The sequence below is a fragment of the Salmo salar genome, chromosome 09 (genome assembly GCF_965601325.2).
Source record: "Salmo salar chromosome 09, fSalSal1, whole genome shotgun sequence".
In the NCBI taxonomy this organism is placed as follows: Eukaryota; Metazoa; Chordata; class Actinopteri; order Salmoniformes; family Salmonidae; genus Salmo; species Salmo salar.
Window position 1 is genome coordinate 19,616,641 of NC_138299.1, and position 21,346 is coordinate 19,637,986.

General features: G+C 41.0%; 1 protein-coding gene across 1 annotated transcript in view; it reads right to left on the reverse strand.

The window, feature by feature from the left end:
* LOC106610878 (TOG array regulator of axonemal microtubules protein 1) overlaps positions 1-12,835 on the reverse strand; it is a 41,025-nt gene extending 28,190 nt beyond the window's left edge. Inside the window, exon 1 of the mRNA XM_014210526.3 lies at positions 10,904-12,835. Within this exon, the coding sequence (XP_014066001.3) occupies positions 10,904-11,938 (1,035 nt within the window). The 5' untranslated portion in view covers positions 11,939-12,835. The remainder of the gene's footprint in view (positions 1-10,903) is intronic.
* Between the last annotated feature and the right edge of the window lie 8,511 nt (positions 12,836-21,346).

Here is a 21,346-nt window from a genome sequence, read left to right on the forward strand (position 1 = left end):
GATGGGACAAGACTGTAACTACCAATTGGATATCACGAAAATGGGGTAAAAAAATGTAATAAAAAGTGTAGCCATGTGACATTTTCAAGCGTCACAGTAAAATTGATCTCTGAGGTTAAGAGAATGATGGGCAGTTTTCACTGCTCACCAAATCTTCCCTCAGACCGGGTGTTAAGATCCATCTCACATTAAAGGCAACTCACATTGTCGTTAGATTTAACCACTGGGATCTTAATCAACACTAGGGCAGTAAGGCTGCATTTAGACAGGCAGCCCAATTCTGATCTTCTTTTCACTAATAGGTCTTTTGATCAATAAAAAAAATCTGATGTGAAAAGATCAGGACCCGGAGTCCCAAAAGCATCTTAAGGCTAAGTTGATCATTAGAACCTTCGTAGGAGCATTGTTAAATCTCCAAGTTTCTTCCCAAAACCATCGTTACTAAAGTTGCACTTGTAGACAATTGTTATTTACCAACTGCCTCAGAACAGCTAAGTGCGTCAATAGATGCTTTTTTACCTACTTTATACACAGAAGATCTCCGCCTAATATAGAATCAAGGTGTTCATTTGTCTGTCTGTGACTGCAGATCACTTCAGAACAAAGCTGCCAATGTCTTCGCAATTGTTACAAAAGGCAGATCCACAGATGACGCAATCTCTATCGCACTCCACACTGCTCTCTCCCACCTGGATAGGAGGAATACCTTTGTGAGAATGTTGTTCATTGACTACAGCTCAGCGTTTTAACACCATTGTGCCCTCCAAGCTCATCATCAAGCTAGGGACCCTAGATCCTGAAAAGATTTGGCATGGGCCCTCAGATCCTCAAAAAGTGATACAACGGCACCATTGAGAGCATCTTGACTGGCTGCATCACCGCTTGGTATAGCAACTGCTTGGCATCCGACCGCAAGGCACTAGAGTGTAGTGCGTACGGCCCAGGAGACAGACCAAGCTCTATGCCATCCAGGACCTCTATACCAGGCGGTGTGAGAGGAAGACCCTAATAATGGTCAAATACTCCAGCCACCCAAGTCATACACTGTTCTCTCTACTACCACACAACAAGCAGTACCGATGCACCACGTCTGGAACCAACAGGACCCTGAACAGCTTTTACCCCCAAGCCATAAGACTGCTAAATAGTTAGTTAAACAGTTAACCGACAGCTACCCGGACTAACTCTATTGACTCATTACATACGCTGCTGTTACTGTTTATCTATCTTGCTTCCTAGTCACTTTATCCCTACCTATATGTACATATCTACCTCAATTACCTCGTACCCTGTGGTGGCTAATTTCTGCATTACCAAACGAGGAGAGTTACAAACACACCAGTCTGAGTTAAACTACATATTTAATAATTAAGATACTTTTGCAAAAGCACTTGACCTTCAATAATGCACTCTCTCGAATGAACCATTGAAAAAGGAAGGTCCCAACACAATGGCTACTGAGATATTTTATAGCAAATATCCACCCCCCTTTGTCATGACAAACCACAGAATTTTAGGAACGGTTCACAAAGAAAGACTGTTTACTTTAGAGAGGAGTATCTACAGCCAGATAGCATTCGCTATAAATTATCGTTCATTTTATATAGACGAGTGTCTGGTCTTCCTAGAACCGTCCCTCCCTGGTACGGTATAGTACAAAACCATTAGCTCATGTCGTCTGGAATGCTTTTTAGGCATTCTTATCAAAATACATCATAACTCTCCTCTGTCAGTGCTATCTCATAGAGGCCCATCCTCAGTAAGACACCTCTTGTTCCCACTCCTGGACAAGCTCACTGAGGGGAGTGACTTGCGCACAGACATTGTGGAGACGAAGTCATTGGTTCCCCATTAATCACGCCATCCCTTCACATGGTTTAAGAATAGGTAAAGACATTCACATATAAAAGACAAGTCTGACCTCTCCCCTCTCTGGGCCCCAAGTGACTGAGCCCCAGCTAAGGGAAACGTGCAACTGAAAGACACCAGAGTCCAAAGGACACTTTCTAATGACAAGAATCTCACATAAGCATATTATACTGATAAAACATCTTAATTATCTATGTTACCCAACTAATTCTGATTCATCCACCACAACCCCTGCACATTGACTCTGTATTGGTACTCCGTGTATATAGCCATGTTATCGTTACTCATTCTGTATTTATTCCCGTGTTAATATTTTTCTTTTATTTCTCTTTTTTATTCTCTGCATTGTTGTGAAGAGCCCATAAGTAAGCATTACACTGTTAGTCTACAAAACTGTTGTTTACGAAGCATGTGACAAATAACATTTAATTAGATTTTTATTTGAAGACGTACCAAATGTGTCATTTTGTGCAGTATTATTGGGTAAGAATAGACTAAGTCATCTCAATATTTGCAGCCATAGGTTATAATACAGCTCTAGGGGCTGATCCGTCGTCAGTATTGTGAAATAATTCTGATATTAAGGTAATATTTGAATGGATGAAACTGATCCGAGAGCAGCGCTGCCTTTCTTTCGGTATTGACACATGCTACAAATGACGCGAACGTTCTCTCCACGTGGTGCTTTGGGAAACGCATGTGACACTGTCGGCTGTTATCGGAACGATGTATCATCAAAACACCGCAAAGCTTAAGTTCCAACGCTATCGAAAAACCGGGCCCTGATGTGATTGAGCAGAAGACCAATTGGTGGGAAAAAAAGATCAGAATTGGGCTGCCTGTGTGAACGCAGCCTAAGTGGCTGATGTTCCACAGTCGCATCGGGTCCTACGATATCTTCACATGCATTGCCAATTAAGTGTCAAGCACCCTCTAAATACATGTGTGTTGTGTCGCAAAGATGTTGCTGGGAGACGGGGACTACTATAAACATAAGGTTTCACTGGAAGGCTCTGAAATGACTTTGGTGCACAGAGCAAACTTCAAAAAGCCTCTTTAAACAAGTAGTTTTAAACTATTGTGATCAAATCAAATGTTATTGGTCGCATACACATATTTAGCAGATGTTATTGCGGGTGTAGCAAAATGCTTGGAAAAATCTAAAAGGCCATTCTTCCAAATTTCAACGATTTAATAGTGCCTGAATGCTCACTCAAAAGTCTGTGTTATCTCGAACCGTCTCTGTGACAAGCTGCCACTGCTGGGATCTCTCCCCTACGGATCTTTATCTAAGCGCATAGCCTATACTTTTGTTGTGACTTTGTGGCTACAGTTCAGAAGCACAAGTAGGCTACTCTATTATACCAAAAAAAGGGAGATGGCCAGTGTTTCCCCACTACAAACAAACGTCTGCCACTGTCTGACACTGACAGCTGCCACTGTCTGACACTGACAGCCACTGTCTGACACATAAACTCACCTTTTCTGTCTAATGTGGATCATGCAATAGATGTTCATCAAACCCTCTATCAATGTACAGTACGCCGACATTTTCCAAAACTGACCTCAACTTGAAATTCATGAGAATACAGCTCTGAGATGACAAACTCACAAATTGCAATGTCACGGGGGGGAATAAGTTACATATCGCAATATTCTTTTTGGATGATATTATATTGATATTTGTCTCCAAGTATTGATTTGTAGAATAATAATAAATACATAAAAATCATCTGTACCTGCACCAAAACGGCTGTATTTTTCATTCTATAGCTTGTTCTCCTTCTTTTCAAATAGTGAAGCAATATGTTTTCAGCATTTAATTATTCTTTTTTTTAATGTAGATGAAAGACAAAACAGTACAGATTTTTTTAAAAAGGTAAAAATGGTGAGCAGGTGAGGTTGGAAACCCAAAATGGCTACAAGTACCGTAATTTCCGGACTATTAAGCGCACCTGAATATAAGCCGCACCCACTGAATTTAAAAGAAAATATTATTTTGAACATCAATAAGCCGCACATGTCTATGAGCCGCAGATGCCTGCCGGTACATTGAAAAAAATGAACTTTACACAGGCTTTAACGAAACACGGCTTGTAACAATTGTAAAATTTGCAGTAAGCTTTAGTTGTCAATTCCTCACGCTGCTGTTTCCAACGTCTTATCATCGACTCATTAAGACCAAGCTCCTGTGTAGCAGCTCAATTTCCTTTTCCAACAGCCAGATCAGTCGCCTTCAACTTGAAAGCTGCATCATATGCATTTCTCCGTGTCTTTGCCATGATGAGGGTGACAAAATGACTACCGTAATCAGAATGATGGGACGTTTGAGAGCCCTCGATTTAATCTAAACAGTAAACAAAAAAGTTGTTTGACCTTAACCCGTTCGGCAATGTCATTGGTCTAATGAAAGCTTCATGCCGCCAAAAAACTGAGCACGTCACAGAATGTGTTTTTTTGGAGAAAAAAAAATTGAAAGCGGGAAAAATCCATATATTAGCCGCGTCATTGTTTAAGCCGCGAGGTTCAAAGCCTGGGAAAAAAGTTGCGGCTTATAGTCTGGAATTTACGGTAAGTACAAAAAAAAGTTACGTCAGATAAACAGCGCATACTAATTATAAATGTACATGATATACTCAGTATACAGTTGAAGTCGGAAGTTTACATACACCTTAGCCAAATACATTTAAACTCAGTTTTTCACAATTCCTGACATTTAATCCTGGTAAAAATTCCCTGTCTTAGGTCAGTTAGGATCACCACTTTATTTTAACAATGTGAAATGTCAGAATAATAGTAGAGAGAATGATTTATTTCAGCTTTTATTTCTTTCATCACATTCCCAGTGGGTCAGAAGTTTACATACACTCAATTAGTATTTGGTAGCATTGCATTTAAATTGTTTAACTTGGGTCAAACGTTTCGGGTAGCCTTCCACAAGCTTCCCACAATACGTTGGGTGAATTTTGGCCCATTCCTCCTGTCAGAGCTGGTGTTACTTAGTCAGGTTTGTAGGCCTCCTTGCTCGCACACGCTTTTTCAGTTCAGCCCACAAATTTTCTATGGGATTGAGGTCAGAGCTTTGTGGTGGCCAATCCAATACCTTGACTTTGTTGTCCTTAAGCCATATTGCCAAAACTTTAAAAGTATGCTTGGGGTCATTGGTCCATTTGGAAGACCCATTTGTGACCAAGCTTTAACTTCCTGACTGATGTCTTGAGATGGCATTATGAGGAAGGAAAATTATGTGGATAGATTGAAGCAAATCTATAATCCTCATGATGCCATCTATTTTGTGAAGTGCACCAGTCCCTCATGCAGCAAAGCACCCCCACAACATGATGCTGCCACCCCCGTGCTTCACGGTTGGGATGGTGTTCTTCATCTTGCAAGGCTCACCATTTTTCCTCCAAACATAACGATGGTCATTATGGCCAAACAGTTACATTTTTGTTTCATCAGGCCAGAAGCCATTTCTCTCAAAAAGTACGATCTTTGTCCCCATGTGCAATTGCAAACCGTAGTCTGGCTTTTTTATGGCGGTTTTGTAGCAGTGGCTTCTTCCTTGCTGAGCGGCCTTTCAGGTTATGTCAATATAGGACTCGTTTTACTGTGGATATAGATACTTTTGTACCCGTTTCCTCCAGCATCTTCACAAGGTCCTTTGCTGTTGTTCTGGGATTGATTTGCACTTTTCGCACCAAAGTATATTCAGCTCTAGGAGACCGAACGCCTAACCTTCCTGAGCTGTATGGCGGCTGCGTGGTCCCATGGTGTTTATACTTGCGTACTTTTGTTTGTACAGATGAACGTGGTACCTTCAGGCATTTGGAAACTTGTGGAGGTCTACCATTTTTTTCTGAGGTCTTGGCTGATTTCTTTTGATTTACCCATGATATCAAGCAAAGAGGCACTGAGTTTGAAGGTAGGCCTTGAAATACATCCACAGGTACACCTCCAATTGGCTCAAATTATGTCAATTCGCCTATCAGAAGCTTCTAAAGCCATGACATCATTTTCTGGAATTTTCCAAGCTGTTTAAAGGCACAGTCAACTTAGTGTATGTAAACTTCTGACCCACTGGAATTGTGATACAGTGAATTATAAGTGAAATAATCTGTCTGTAAACAATTGTTGGAAAAATTACTTGTGTCATGCACAAAGTAGATATCCTAACCGACTTGCCAAAACTAGTTTGTTCACAAGAAATTTGTGAAGTGGTTGAAAAACTAGTTTTAATGACCCCAACCTAAGTGTATGTAAACTTCCGACTTCAACTGTACAAGAAAAAACATGTTTGATTATGTGTGTGTGTGTGTGTGTGTGTGTGTGTGTGTGTGTGTGTGTGTGTGTGTGTGTGTGTAAGAGAGTTAAGCTACATGAAGGAGACTACTGTGTTGTTTGGTTTATCAGTCTCAACCCTTGTCCACGCTTTAAGTTATTGATGGATCATGATGTTTTGGCAATGTGAATATAAGAATTCCAAGTATGGAACCTTTGTATCTGATAGAGAATTGACTATGTGAGGTGCAGCAGTGGGGAGGGTGAAGGTTATCGCTGTGTGTTGTATGCATGGATTTGGGAATTAACCTGGAAGAATCTATTGAAGGGATTAGGTAGGCTGTCTGGGAGGTTTGTGTATTTGTAGATAAAGGTGCATTGTTTCTTGTATATTAATGTTGTAGATAGACAATATAGTGAGTTGCTTAAAACAGATGGGCAGATGGAGCCAAGCCGTTAGAGGCGGCTAGTCTTGCCAATTTCTTCTGTGTGATGAGTCCTTTGTGTAGGTAGAAAGCATATGTACTGGCCCAGACAATATTGCAGTAAATGAGATATGGGTAAATTAAGCTATAGTATAGTGTTAGGAAGCAAGCCTGAACCAAACCACTCATCTTTCTGATGATACCAACGGACTTCACCACTTTGCTGCAAACAAAGTGAATATGATCTTTACAGGACAACTTTTCATCAACAAGAACACCTAGGAATCTAGAGAATGAAACCGGGTCCATTTCATTCCCACCAATTGAAATTCTGGCTCTTTTTTTTTCTTCATATTCTTACCAGTGAATACAATGAAGTTGGATTTTTTAAATTATAAAAAAAAAAAATATATTTTTTTTATTAATTAATTAATTTATCTGGAACCATTCATAAAAATGTGCCATGCTGAAGTTGGCTTCAATGATAAGTGAATTGAAATTCTTGCGTGATAAAATGAAGTTGGTATCATCAACAACAATAACGGGAGATACGGTAGCAGACACAGCAGCAAGGACATGGATATAGATTAGGAATAACAAAGGTTCAAGGATCGACCCCTGTGGAACACCACAGGATATCTTGGCCCGGGTAGATGCACAAGCAATTGCATATACAAATTGTTCTCTATCATAAACATAATTATATAGCCATTTATATGAATAATCGTGAAAACTGTAATAATGCAATTTAGCAAGTCATATTTCATAATCAACCGTGTTGAACGCTTTGGATAAATCTAGAAAGATACCAAGAGCGTATTAATTGTTGTTCAGGGCTGATTTTGAGCTCAAGTTGTAAAAGAGCCATATCTGTGGAGTAGTTTTTACAAAAACTCAAGTTGAAGCAGAGAAGGGTAATGTCCCTTAACCCAATGAGTCCCACCGTAACGCTGGCATGTTTCGGACTTCTAATCGGATTTGTCTATTTCTTCTGCATCCGTAGATACCAACTATTAGTATGTGTGATTAATGGGGGCTGCGCTAGAGTGGTGTTTGTGAGACAAGGGCGGATCTGGAAGGGGCCCGGGGTCGGGTCATTTTACAAAAACTTCTGTAGAGTCCAAATTATTTGAGCTACAAACAATTAAAAGTTATCTATAAAAATCTGAGACTCGCGAACATGGACATGTAAGATGTTTTGCTATATGACGCTGACAAGCTACACTAGAAATCTCAGAACAAAATGTCTATAATACTGTAATAAGCTCACATAGTTGCTGTCAAACTCCAAACAGTTGTCACTGACCAGTTGGATATTCATTTCCCAGTGAGCAATCAATTTCTGTACTTACAGCATTCATATAAATTCATTTTTTACCAGGTTTTTGCTTTGGCTGATCTTTTTTTTATTGGCATTTGTCAATAAAACTCATGAATGCAACAGTTTATGTCAAATAGTTTTTTGTTCTACTTGTAGCCCTGGTTGTCCTGCTTAATTGTGAGGCTAAATATAAGTACTGGATGGGGTCTCGGGACTGATAAGGTTAATGTAATCCAAGGGATTCCCAAACATTTTTCAGATTTTCTTTGACAGAGAGGAGCCCACATTCAAAAACAGTTATTATATTCACATGAGATAACATCAGTATCACTATAGGTCCCGTGTGGCTCAGTTGGTAGAGCATGGTGTTTGCAACGCCAGGGTTGTGGGTTCGATTCCCACGGGGGACCAGTACGTAAAAAAGAAAAAATTTATGAAATGTATGCATTCCCTACTGTAAGTCGCTCTGGATAAGAGCGTCTGCTAAATGACTAAAATGTATTTCCAACATTAAATTGAGATGGGATAGCTGTAGGGTGAGGATTCCTTAGTACTTGTTAGCATTCTGGTAAGTGGCATTTTTGGGGCTTTTTTCCGTTTGAAAAATAAATTGCACCCCATGTGTGCACTACCGGTAATAACGTATATCCCGGGATAGCGCGTGATGAAGGTATGGAAATCTAGATACCGGCCAACCCTACACTGTACAGTACAGTACTAGAGTAGAATTGAATATTATGTACTGTATTATACATATATACTTTACGGTGGCATGATATCCAAACTTGTGAAACATAGATGTCTATGACTGTTTCAGATTTGGTCTGGTCCGGGACAACTAAATGTGGTATTGTTTGGGGGCGGAGATCATTACAATAATAGCCGGTGTGTAGTATACTCAAATATGCAAAAGAAGGACATTGCATATTTTGTACCTTTGTGTACCTATTAGGATACAACACCATGAAGAGAATGATATTCATATCCAGAATTATCATTTTCTGTATGGTACAGATCAGGGACCAATGATGTAATTCCATTACCGTAATTATGTTACCGGATGTAAATCCACTTTTTTTTATTTTTTTTAACTCAAGGTGTTATGTTATAGCTGACATGTGAGAATGCTGTTCATTGACTACAGTTCAGCATTCAACACCATAGTCCCCTCCAAGCTCGTCACCAAGTTTAGGACCATGGGACTGAACACCTCACTCTGCAACTGGATCCTGGACTTCCTGATGGGCCGAACCCAGGTGGTGAGGGTCGGCAACATCACCTCCGCCATGCTGACCCTTAACACAGGGGCCCCACAGGGGTGTGTGCTTAGTCCCCTCCTGTACACCCTGTTCACCCACAACTGTGTGGCCCGCACGACTCTAACACCATCATCACGTTTGCTGATGACACAACAGTGGTAGGCCTGATCACAGGTGACGATGAGACAGCCTACAGGGAGGTCAGTGACCTAACAGTGTGGTGCCGGAACAACAACCTCTTCCTCAATGTCAGTAAGGCCAAAAGCTGATCGTGGACTAAAGGAAACGGGGGAGGAGGGCTTCATCACTGGGGCTGAGCTCCCTGCCATCCAGGACCTCGATATCAGGCGGTGTGAAAATAAAGGCCCAAAAAATCATTATAGACTCCAGCCACCCAAGCCATAGACTGTTCTCTGGTTCCGCACGGTAAGCGGTACATCATGTCTGACACCAAAAGGCTCCTGAACTGCTTCTATCCCCAAGCCATAAGTCTGCTAAATAACTAACTAAATAGCTAACACAAAGGCTACACTGACTGAGTTGACCCTTGTATTTTATTTTTGCACTGGCTCTATGCACACTCACAGGGCCCTACACACTCATGCACACTAACACTCCAACACACAAACACTCACATCATCATTTGCTCACACACACATAATATGCACATACATAATATGCACATCTGTTTTTTGCATTGGATGCGTCTCACTCCACCCCATCAGCCAATGTCACACTTTTGCATCTGCGGTGAAAGGTGACAGAGCAAGAGTGGTGTTTGTCATACCATGAGACATCCCGAAAATCGGTCTTCTCACAAAATCGTCTGTAGCGTAAAGGGTTAATGTAGCTGTAAGCTAGGTGTTGATAGCAAATGGCTGACTCGTGCAGTTCTAACGTAACGTTAGTAGGCTGGTAGGGCTAATGTTTGCAGGCCAATAGGGCTTATGTTAACAGGCTAGTAGGGCTAACGTTAGCAGGCTAGTTGGCTAGCAACCTTGCAAGTTGATTTGTAACAATACATTTATAAAGTATTAACTTGTAAATTGGCTGAAAATGTTATTGAAACCAGTAGTCATGAGTGCAAACGATTTGGTTTAATTTGAGGTTATACATTTGAAGTTATTTCTGTTGGAGTTAACCTTTTAGGAATAGACTGGCTTGCCGGGGCCTCCATATTACATCACACCCCGGGAAAAACATTTTCCGACATGACTTCAGCATTCTGATCGGTTTTATGTAATAACTTGAAAAATTAGGTGCAACTTTGCATTGAGACTTTGATGAGTATACGAATGCAAATCCATGTTACACGTGATTAAGTGTATGCTACCTTCCCTTTAAAGTGACAAATCGGAGTCAAAACATAATTCCTCTACGTGGAATTGCCCAAATCAGCCATCAAACAAATAGTTATGGATACAACTCCATATAGTCCCAACACAAGCTTTTGTCAATATCTAGTATACTGCCTGTTATTGTTTCAGTGAACTTTCAGGTTCCTGCAAACTAATATTTGACAGATTTTCACTTTGGGTGGTCACAAACCTGATTCTATTTGCACCTTATTCCATGTAATTATGGTGCCACTATGGAAATAACATTAATGTACCTATAGCCTAGAGAGAGCATGTCTTGATATTTATTTTTCTCGAATGACACTTTGCTACATAAAAAAAGCTAAATGATAGACAAGTGTCATCAGCAGACTTTTGCTTGATGTAACCTTGGCGTCAACTATGACCAACCTGATCAGAGGATTTTCCGTTAGAGCTACTGCATGGCTGGATGTTCACTGTGGAAGGGAGGCTTGACCTCTCCCAGGGAAGCTTGTTCTTCCCTTTGCCTGCACTGACAATTCTCCTCTGCAGTGGAAGGTCATCAATGAGGGAGCCCAAGCTTCCATAACCATGATACAGCCTGTCAGAGTCTGGTTCCGTCCTGATGCTCTTGGCACTGCTGATCCGCCCACCATTGAGCACCCACTCCAGGTCAGCTCCTGACCCAAACTGTGGTGACCGTCGTTGTCCTGATTTAGGGATTAGAAGGGCGTATTCTACCATCCCATCTGAGGACAGTCTGGGAAGTATGTGCCTGGCTCTTCTTGCTTGAACAGCTGCCATAAGACCCTCCACATCCCCATTGAGCTCCACTCTGTCTACAGCCTTCATTAGGGGCTGTTTTTTCCCTGTGTCAAGGCAATGGTCAAAAACAGCAAATAGTTCTAGGGCTGCATGGCGGACCTTCTTCTTGCTGTCCGCCAAGTATGGTGCAACTTCAAAGCAGAGGCTGGGGATGTTGAAGTCCTTCTTGGGGTGGGTGAGCATAGCTGCTGTGATGATGTTGATGACATCCTCTCTGACCCTGGAGTTCTTGTGTCTCAGGTGTCCAATGGCAAGGTCTAACACTTTCTGTGGCCCTACAATTCTAGTCAACTGCCTGAACACGTTCATGTACTCATTCCTGGTGACAGCACGGTTGTCTCCAAGGGTTTTCAGAGCCACACATACTATCTGTTTGAAATATTTGTCTATGTTGTAATCCAATTTCTGGATGAGTAGGTTTATCACCTGTAAAGTGCCATACAATACTTTGAAGTTGGTGTCATCTAGGAGTCTGTGGAGAAAATATATAAACTCCACAATACTGTCCGAGGGGACTGGCTTCAAGTCCAATCCAAAGAGGATTTTTTTCAGCTCTTCCACACCATTTGTTCGATTTTGGTAGTTTTTTAGGTCTAGGAGCTGTTCATGTAACTCCTGGGGTATCAATCCAAAAATCATAATTGATGGTCCTTTTGATGTGGTCAAAGGGAAGAATCTAATGAAGCAATCACATTTCTGTTATGACAATATTGCCCTTTTCTTTGACTCAGCATCTTGTCTTGGTAGTTCGATTTGACATTTGCAGTTTCTTATTAATAACGGTTCATTGTGCTAGTCTACGAGACAACTGGAACGTGAACAGTGAAAGCAACGTTGAGTGAAAATAAAAACACTTGTAGCTTGCTGTGCGTTCCCCTACATAGCCATGACGAAAAAAGGCAACGTGGAATGTTGTATTTGAAAGCCCATGTTTTATTTCAGCTAACTTAGCTAACATAGCTAACTAGCTGCATAACTAGGAATCATTCAATGTCCAGAAATAGCTTGTCAGGGCGACGTCGCTGCCAGTACCTCTTCAGATGTATGATTTCCATAGAATCCAATATCATCGCTAGCTTTTAGCTAACGTACGACTTTGAATTGCGGCTTAGTAGAAGAAACCTAGTGGCTAGCTGGTGAAGTTAGAAAACAGAATAAAATGCAGACTTCGCATTCCGATTAGTCGTTCAAATTTGACGTCCGGCATACAAAAAAGTTGCACACATCTCCATGATCTCTTCGGTTAAATGTATGTAACAGTATGAGATTATATGCTGAACGTTTAAAAACTAGTTAGCTAGCTGCAATGTAGAGACATTCATCGCCGTAGCCCACACACATAGAACCATCAAAATGGCGAATACAACATGACACAAACCGATCGCTTCCATGGTGACGCGAGTTGTTGGATTTATGCTGCCTTCGTGACAACTCGAAATTTATGAATACACAGGTCTTCAGATCCAATTATACAATTAACCTTAGAATACAGTCTATGTATCTGCCAATTAAATGCTTTGAACCCACTAGTAGGCCATATTGACACTCCCCAGAAGAAGCAAGTCCTCCATAGAATGAATGGAATTCTATAGTATTTCAATTCAATGTTTCAAGGACTACATTACATGTATTTCAGTAGTTTTTTGTTGTAGTGGGGACATTAACATTAGAACTTTAAAAAAATGATTTAAAAATGATTTGTCATACATTTTTATGTTTAGCTCACATAATATAATTTAAAAGTATGCATTAATTGTAGATATTAATATATGCATTTCTATATCTTCCAAAATATTTTCTTACAATGCTGGGGGAGTGCCAAGATGTAGGCGCAGTGGATTCAGATCTCCAGCATCCACAGCATCTTCCACCTGCCAATACCACTTGCTGGGCCCTGCCTGGAGAGGAAGCATGCTATCAGGAACACTATTATTTTTGTACAGATACTTTGGTTATGCCCATGTTTGACAATTATTATTTCTTGAACCTTTATTTAACTAGGCAAGTTAGTTAAGAACAAATTCTTATTTACAATGACGGCCTAACCCGGCCAAACCCCGGATGATGCTGGGCCAATTGTGTGCCGCCCTATGGGACTCCCAATCACAGCCGGATGTGATTTCAAACCAGGGACTATAGTGATGGCTCTTGCACTGAGATGTAGTGCCTTAGACCGCTGCGCCACTCGGGAGACCAATAAGAGATTTGTGAAATGATCGACTTGGAAACTCATAGAAAGATAAAAAGTTTGAGTGTCCCACTTGGAAAGTAGCAGAATCAACCAATAGGAACTTAGGAAGCTCTATGCAAAAAAAGAACTTACGCAAATTTTAACTCGGGATTCTGAGTTGTCGTAAACTCCGCATTAACCTGAGCATGGGGATATGGAGTTATATATTTAGGTTGAGAACATAGAGAATGATAGATGACTCATTGTATCTATCCCATTTGTCCATACACAGAAGTGACGTTTTCAACGAAAATCACGTAAGCGGGGTATGGAAGCAATTTTTCACCTTTGAAAGCAGTTAATCCATGCCTGATTTCAAGCAATAACGAAACACACACACACACACACACACACACACACACACACACACACACACACACACACACACACACACACACACACACACACACACACACACACACACACACACACACACACACATATAGTACCAGTCAAAAGTTTGGACACAGCTACTCATTCAAGGGTTTTTCTTTATTTTCACTATTTTCTACATTGTAGAATAATAGAGAAGACATCAAAACGATGAAATAACATATAGAATCATGTAGTAAGCAAATGTTAAACAAATCAAAATATATTTTATATACTTCAAAGTCGCCAACCATTGCCTTGATGACAGGTTTGCACGCTCTTAGCATTCTCTCAGCCAGCTTCACCTGGAATGCTTTTCCAACAGTCTTGAAGGAGTTCCCACATATGCTGAGCACTTGTCTGCTTTTCCTTCACTCCAACTCATCCCAAACCATCTCAATTGTGGACACCAGGTCCTTTGATGCAGCACTCCATCACTCTCCTTCTTGGTCAAACAGCCCTTACATGGCCTGGAGGTGTGTTGGATCATTGTCCTATTTAAAAACAAATGAGAGTCCCAGCAGATGGGATGGCGTATCACTGCAGAATGCCGTGGTAGCCATATTGGTTAAGTGTACCTTGAATTCTAAATAAATCACTGACAGTGTCACCAGCAAAGCACCCCCACACCATCACACCTCCTCCTCCATGCTTCACAGTGGGAACCACACATGCGGAGAACATCCTTTCACCTACTCTGCATCTCACAAAGACACGGCAGTTGAAACCAAAAATCTCAAATTTCGACTCTTCAGACAAAATTACAGATTTCCACCAGTCTTATCTCCATTGCTTGTGTTTCTTGGCCCAAGCACGTCTCTTCTTATTGGTGTCCTTTAGTAGTGGCTTCTTTGCAGCAATTCGACCATGAAGGCCTGATTCACACAGTCCCCTCTGAACAGTTGATGTTGAGATGTGTCTGTTACTTGAACTCTGTGAAGCATTTATTTGGGATGCAATTTCTGAGGCTGGTAACTCTAATGAACTTATCATCTGCAGCAAAGGTAACTCTGGTTCTTCCTTTCCTGTGGCGGTCCTCATGAGGCTGATTGAGAGAATGCCAAGAGTGTGCAAAGCTGTCATCAAGAGAAAGGTTGGCTACTTTGAAGAATCTAAAATCTTAAATATTATTTAACACTTTTCTTTGGTTACTACATGATTCCATGTGTTATTTCATAGTTTTGTTGTCCTCATATAGCTTTCGTCCAAATGTTGTAAATTATATATATTATAGTCATCAGTCAACAACATTACACTCAGAAGTTACTTCAACTTCAACCAGTAAAAGCTAGTGATGGCTAGCTATGCTACTTGTTATCCTAGTCTGTCTTAATGATAGTTAGCATGCTAATAGCACACCCTGAACAACTTTATTAAAACATTTTAGGGGTACGCAAGTTGATAACCATATCAAGTATGTTGTATTGGAAATTTCAAACAACATTCCCAGCTAATGAGAAAACAGTAATTAACTTAAGAGAATGAACTACATTTAACAAGGTTACCTTGGGGCTAATTAAATGGGTGCCAACAAAATAAACTTGTGTTAAAAATTGAAAATCAATGAATCCACTATCCATTAACACAATGGAAAAATCAAATTATTTATTATTTAATTATTGAAATAGCATGGGTGACCGAGAAAAACGAATTGGTACAATTTAAGGCCATGTGGCAAACAATAATGCAGACACTAGGAATGTTCAGTTGAAGTCGGAAGTTTGCTGTAACGGCTGTCTGGAAGAGGGAACCAAGGTGCAGCAGAGGATGTGTTCATCATTAGAATTTTAATTCAAATAAACAAGAGAACACTACAAAATGAACAAAAACGACAGCAAACAGTCCTGTTAGGAAAATACTCAAAACAGAAACAATTACCCACAAAACCCAAAGGAAAAACATGCTCCTTATGTGTGACTCCCAATCAGCAGCAACGAGCTTCAGCTGTGCCTGATTGGGAGCCACACACATGGCCCAAAACAAAGAAATACCAAAACATAGAAAAAGGAACATAGAACGCCCACCCAATGTAACACCCTGGCCTAACCAAAATAAAGAACAAAAAACCCCTCTCTATGGCCAGGGCGTTACATTTGCATACACTTAGGTTGGAGTCAAACTCGTTTTTCAACCACTCCACAAATTTCTTGTGAACAAACTATAGTTTTGGCAAGTCGGTTAGGACATCTACTTCATGCATGACACAAGTTCCAACAATTGTTTACAGACAGATTATATTTCACTTATAAAGCTTGGTCACAAATGGGTCTTCCAAATGGACAATGACTCCAAGCATACTTCCAAAGTTGTGGCAAAATGGCTTAAGGACAACAAAGTCAAAGTATTTGAGTGGCCATCACAAAGCCCTGACCTCAATCCCATAGAACATTTGTGGTCAGAACTGAAAAAGCCTGTGCGAGCAAGGAGGCCTAGAAACCTGACTCAGTTACACCAGCTCTGTCAGGAGGAATGGGCTAAAATTCACCCAATTTATTGTGGGAAGCTTGTGGAAGGCTACCCAAAACGTTTGACCCAAGTTAAACAATTTAAATGCAATGCTACCAAATAGTAATTGAGTGTATGTAAACTTCTGACCCATTGGGAATGTGACGAAATAAATAAAGTTGAAATAAATAATTCTCTCTACTATTATTCTGACATTTCCCATTCTTAAAATAAAGTGGTGATCCTAAAACAGGACATTTTAGGATTAAATGTCAGGAATTGTGAAAAACTGAGTTTAAATGTTTTTGGCTAAGGTGTATGTAAACTTCTGACTTCAACTGTAGGTGTGAGCATGGGGTACTTTTACATTATGGGGTATTGTGTGTAGATGGGTGAGAAAAAAAGCTTTGTAATATATTTTGAGTTCAGGCTGTAACACAACAAAGTGTGGAATAAGTCAAGGGGTATAAATACTTTCTGTTCGCACTGTATGTAGTCGTTGTTTGTGTGCGTCTGTACGTTGTTGGTTGTGTATGTATGTTTGTTTTTGGTGTCAAAAAGAAAATATCATAAATGGTGCCAATGGCAAATTTACCGTAGGAAGCTAGGCTGGCGTAGGCTACGGATTAGCCTTGAATATTTTGGTTAGTTGATATTGTCAAACCGCTCAATCCACGAGTTTATTAGTGTGCGTGCACACACGGACATTTCATCTGTATCAAATTTTTGCTTGTTTTGGTCAGCCATCAACTGGATGAGTCACCATTCAGTTTGGTGGAAATTATCCAATCATTATGTAGGGTGGTGGAAATCCCCATCAACTGAGGATGAGAGGTCTCCATTATGTAGATGTGTAAAAAATTACATTGAATAATAATAAACTACATTTATCAATCTGACTACAGTATTATGTGAATGCTATAGGCCCATAATCGTAATCAGTGGGTATAGCCAAGGTTGCGAGCCTTGCGTCACCACTCGGAATACTATAAAATGCTAGAGTCTATATTTACCGTTATGCAATTATTAAGTGGCTGAGGAACAAGGAGTTAATATCTTACAATCTATGTCTTAGCATTAAATTATTGACTTAACCTTAACTCAGAGATGCACAATTAGAGACCGAGCATATATGCTATGTATATTGTGAATAATATTTACCATTATACATTATATCAAATAATAATTCAAGGAATGTTACTCAGAAATGTGAGGACTACGGTTCATATCCATTTAAAAGTAATCAGATGTGTTACAGTTACGCAATAAGAATACAATTAACAAATGGTACATACCAAAAATCTTCACAATAAAAATAATACAAAATATCCTAATTCATAACAGCATAGAAAATTCATCACTATGACATACAAAATTACGTCAGGAGATCGGTTTACCAATGACTCCATGATCTAGGTTTAAGCCCAGCTTTTTTTCTTCCAAGAACGCCAAGTATCTCCTATCGTCTAATTAATATAACCTTGCATGGCCCAAAACATTCAAACAAAATGCATAAAACTTCACCCGCATTCTCTACAGGTATTCCCAAACTGCCGTCGGGGGTACGCCAAATAAAAATGTGATTTTATATATAAAAAAATTCCTTCACATTTTCAAACAGTCCATTTATATTTTCCAACGGGGCTATACATTTGGGTGAGGTAGCCTCGTTTCACTGCCAAAAATAAAATAAAACTCTAGTGTTCATCTAAATAACAACAAAATGTCAAATATAGGTAGCCTAGTCAAATAATTAACATCCAATCACATTAACAGTTACTCTCTCGCAGGAATTCCACTAACGGTCCATACAAGGGAGACATAGTGGAGTGGTAACGCGCTTGCAAGCAGTTGCTCCCGACGCCACTTGGGTACACTGCAGCATCCACCAAGAGGCTCTTGATGCCTAGAGAATGCCTGAAGAGCTTGAAAGACGTTTTGGACACTACAGTGAAAACAGTTAACTTTGTTAATGGGCAGCGACCATGTAACGCTTATTCTTATGTTTAATAAATGAATTGTATTGCTTGTGTGTTGCAATTTGAGAGTGCATTGACCCTGGTGCAGCTGGAGGTTGAATGTTTGAAGGGGTACGAGACTATAAAAAGTTTGGGAACCACTGCTCTAATCTAATAATCACACCTCAACACTGTATGATAAGAGCACACCGGTGTCGCTCCTCTTTGAACTATCCGCCATCCGAAGAACAGAATAGTACAGTTTCCCTGTAACAATAAATCCATAGCACTTACAGTTCAATGAAACATATCAAAATTCATAGCTCTTTATAAATTATTGAAACAATCCAAATATGATCATTGAAATCACACTGTAAGGTTCATTTCATCAATTCAAGTTTCATTAGTCGTCACACCTCTCCTGGCGTGACTTCCGTGAGAATGTCTCTTCATCGAAATTGAAACAGATAAGGTGTGTTTGATCACTGTGATAGCCCACAGATGGTCTGCCATCCAAATAATGTGCTCCCACGCCAGCCAGTTGCTAGTTGCGATTATCACCTTCTCTCATTCTTCCACTACAAGAGTGTTGACTCCAACAACTCTGATGGCAGGAGTCTGAGTCGTTCACCACTAGATTTACTGCCACCTGCAGTTATGGAACGTTTGCTCATGATTATAACTCATTGGCTGATCCCTCCTGATGATTTGGTTGGAAATATGTGATCAATCCTTAATCCATAGGAAGTCCTACCCAATGGTGCTGCCCATGCTAAAACAGGGCATGGTTGAGAAAAATATTTGTTTAACTATACACTATATCTTTGTATTTCACACTACGTGAACAAATAGTCAAGTGTATTAAACACATTATATATATAAAAAGATGTACACTGATCTTTCAACAATTTATATACTCTAGCTTGACATCTTGATAAGCTAATTTCCTGACGATGGCTCACCCCTCATTATACTGGGCGACTTCAACCTCCCGACGCCTGACTTGGATTAATTTCTTTCCACCTCTTTCTTTCCTTTCCTCTTTTGACCTCACCCTTTCCCAGTCCCCTCCCACTCAAGGCAGGCAATGCACTTGACCTCATCTTTACTAGAGGCTGTTTGTCTACAAATCTTGCTGCAATCTTACTGCGATCACTACTTTGTTTCCTTTTCTCTACCTCTCTCCTTCAACGCTACCCACCCAGCCCCTACCCAGATGGTCAGGTGTCGTCACAATCTTTGCTCTCTTTCTCCCACTACTCTCACCTCTTCTATCCTATCATCTATACCTTCTCCTTGAATTCTTCCTCCTGTCTCTGTCTCTTCTACCCTACTCTTCTCCCTTTCCACATCCTTTGACTCTTACTGTCCCCTCCCCACCTGCTCTGTGGCTGAGTGACACTGCATGCTGACAGAACAGGGCTGCAGGCAGCTGAGCAAAAATGGAGACAAAATTCTACTTCCGGAGGATCTATAATCCATCCACTCTCTCCTGTCTGCCTTCTCTTCCTCTGTATCCCCTGCTAAAGCTGCTTTCTATCAATCTACATTTCAAACTTCTGGTCCAACCCTGGGAAACTATTTTCCTCATCCCTACTCCCTCTTTGTGGCTGACTTTGTCAACTACTTTGAAAAAAAGTTTGACAACATCCGCTCCTCATTTACTCAGCAACATCCGCTCCTCATTTACTCAGCCTACACCTTGTCCTCTTTCTCCCCTCTCTCTCCAGATGAAATTCTGCGGCTAGTGATGTCCAGCTGCCTGACAACCTGCCCGCTCAACCCCATCCCCTCCTCCCTTCTCCAAACCATCTCTGGAGACCTTCTCTCATTCCTCACTTACCTCATCAACTCATCCCTGACCACTGGCTCCATTCATTCTGACTTCAAGACGGCCAGAGTCGTTCCGCTCTTCAAGAAACCAACACTCGACCCCTCTGACATCAAACTACAGACCAGTATCCCTTCTTTCTTTTCTTTCCAAAACACTTGAGCGTGCTGTCTTTGACCAACTCTCTTGTTCTCTCTCAGAGTGATCTTCTTGAGCCTAACCAGTCAGGTTTCAAGATGGCTCACTCAACTGAGACCACTCTCTTCTGTGTCATGGAGGCTCTCCGCTCTGCCTAAGCTGAAGCTCTCTTCTCTGTTCTCATCTTCCTAGATCTATCCTCTGTCTTCGACACCGTGAACCATCGGGATCCTCCTCTCCACCCTTTCAGGGCTGGGCATGTCAGGCTCTGCACACTCCTGGATTTCATCCTACCTGCCAGGTTGCTCCTACCAGTTGACATGGAGAGAATCTGTGTCTACACTACATGCTGTCACTACTGGTGTCCCCCAGGGCTCAGTTCTAGGCCCTCTCCTCTTTTCTTTATACACCAAATCACTTGACTCATATTCTCACATGGTCTCTCCTATTATTGCTATTTGGATGATATTAAACTGATTTTCTGCTTCCCCCTTCTGACACCCAGGTGGCGACACGCATCTCTGTGTGCCTGGCAGACGTCTTGGCTTGGATGTTGGCCCACCACCTCAACCTCAACTAGACAGAGCTTCTCTTCCTTCCGGGAAGGCCTGCCCGCTCCAAGACCTCTCCATCATGGTTGACAACTCCATGATGTCCCCCTCCCAGAGTACAAAGAAGCTTGGCGTGACCCTGTCGTTCTCTGCAAACATCAAAGTAGTGACTCGCTCTTGCAGGTTCATGCGCTACAAAATCCATTGAGTACGACCTTTCCTCACACAGGAAGCGGTCAGGTCCTAATCAAGGCACTTGTATTCCTTCGTCTGGACTACTGCAACTCTTTGTTGGCTGGGTTCCGCACTTGTGGCATGAAACCCCTGCAACTTATCCAGAACACCGCAGCCGGCCAAGTGTTCAAACTGAGTTTAAATGTATTTGGCTAAGGTATATGTAAACTTCCGACTTCAACTGTAAGTATTCAGACCCTTTACTCAGTACATTGTTGAAGCACCTATGGCAGCGATTACAGCCTCGGTTATTCTTGGGTATGACGCTACAAACATGGCACACCTCTA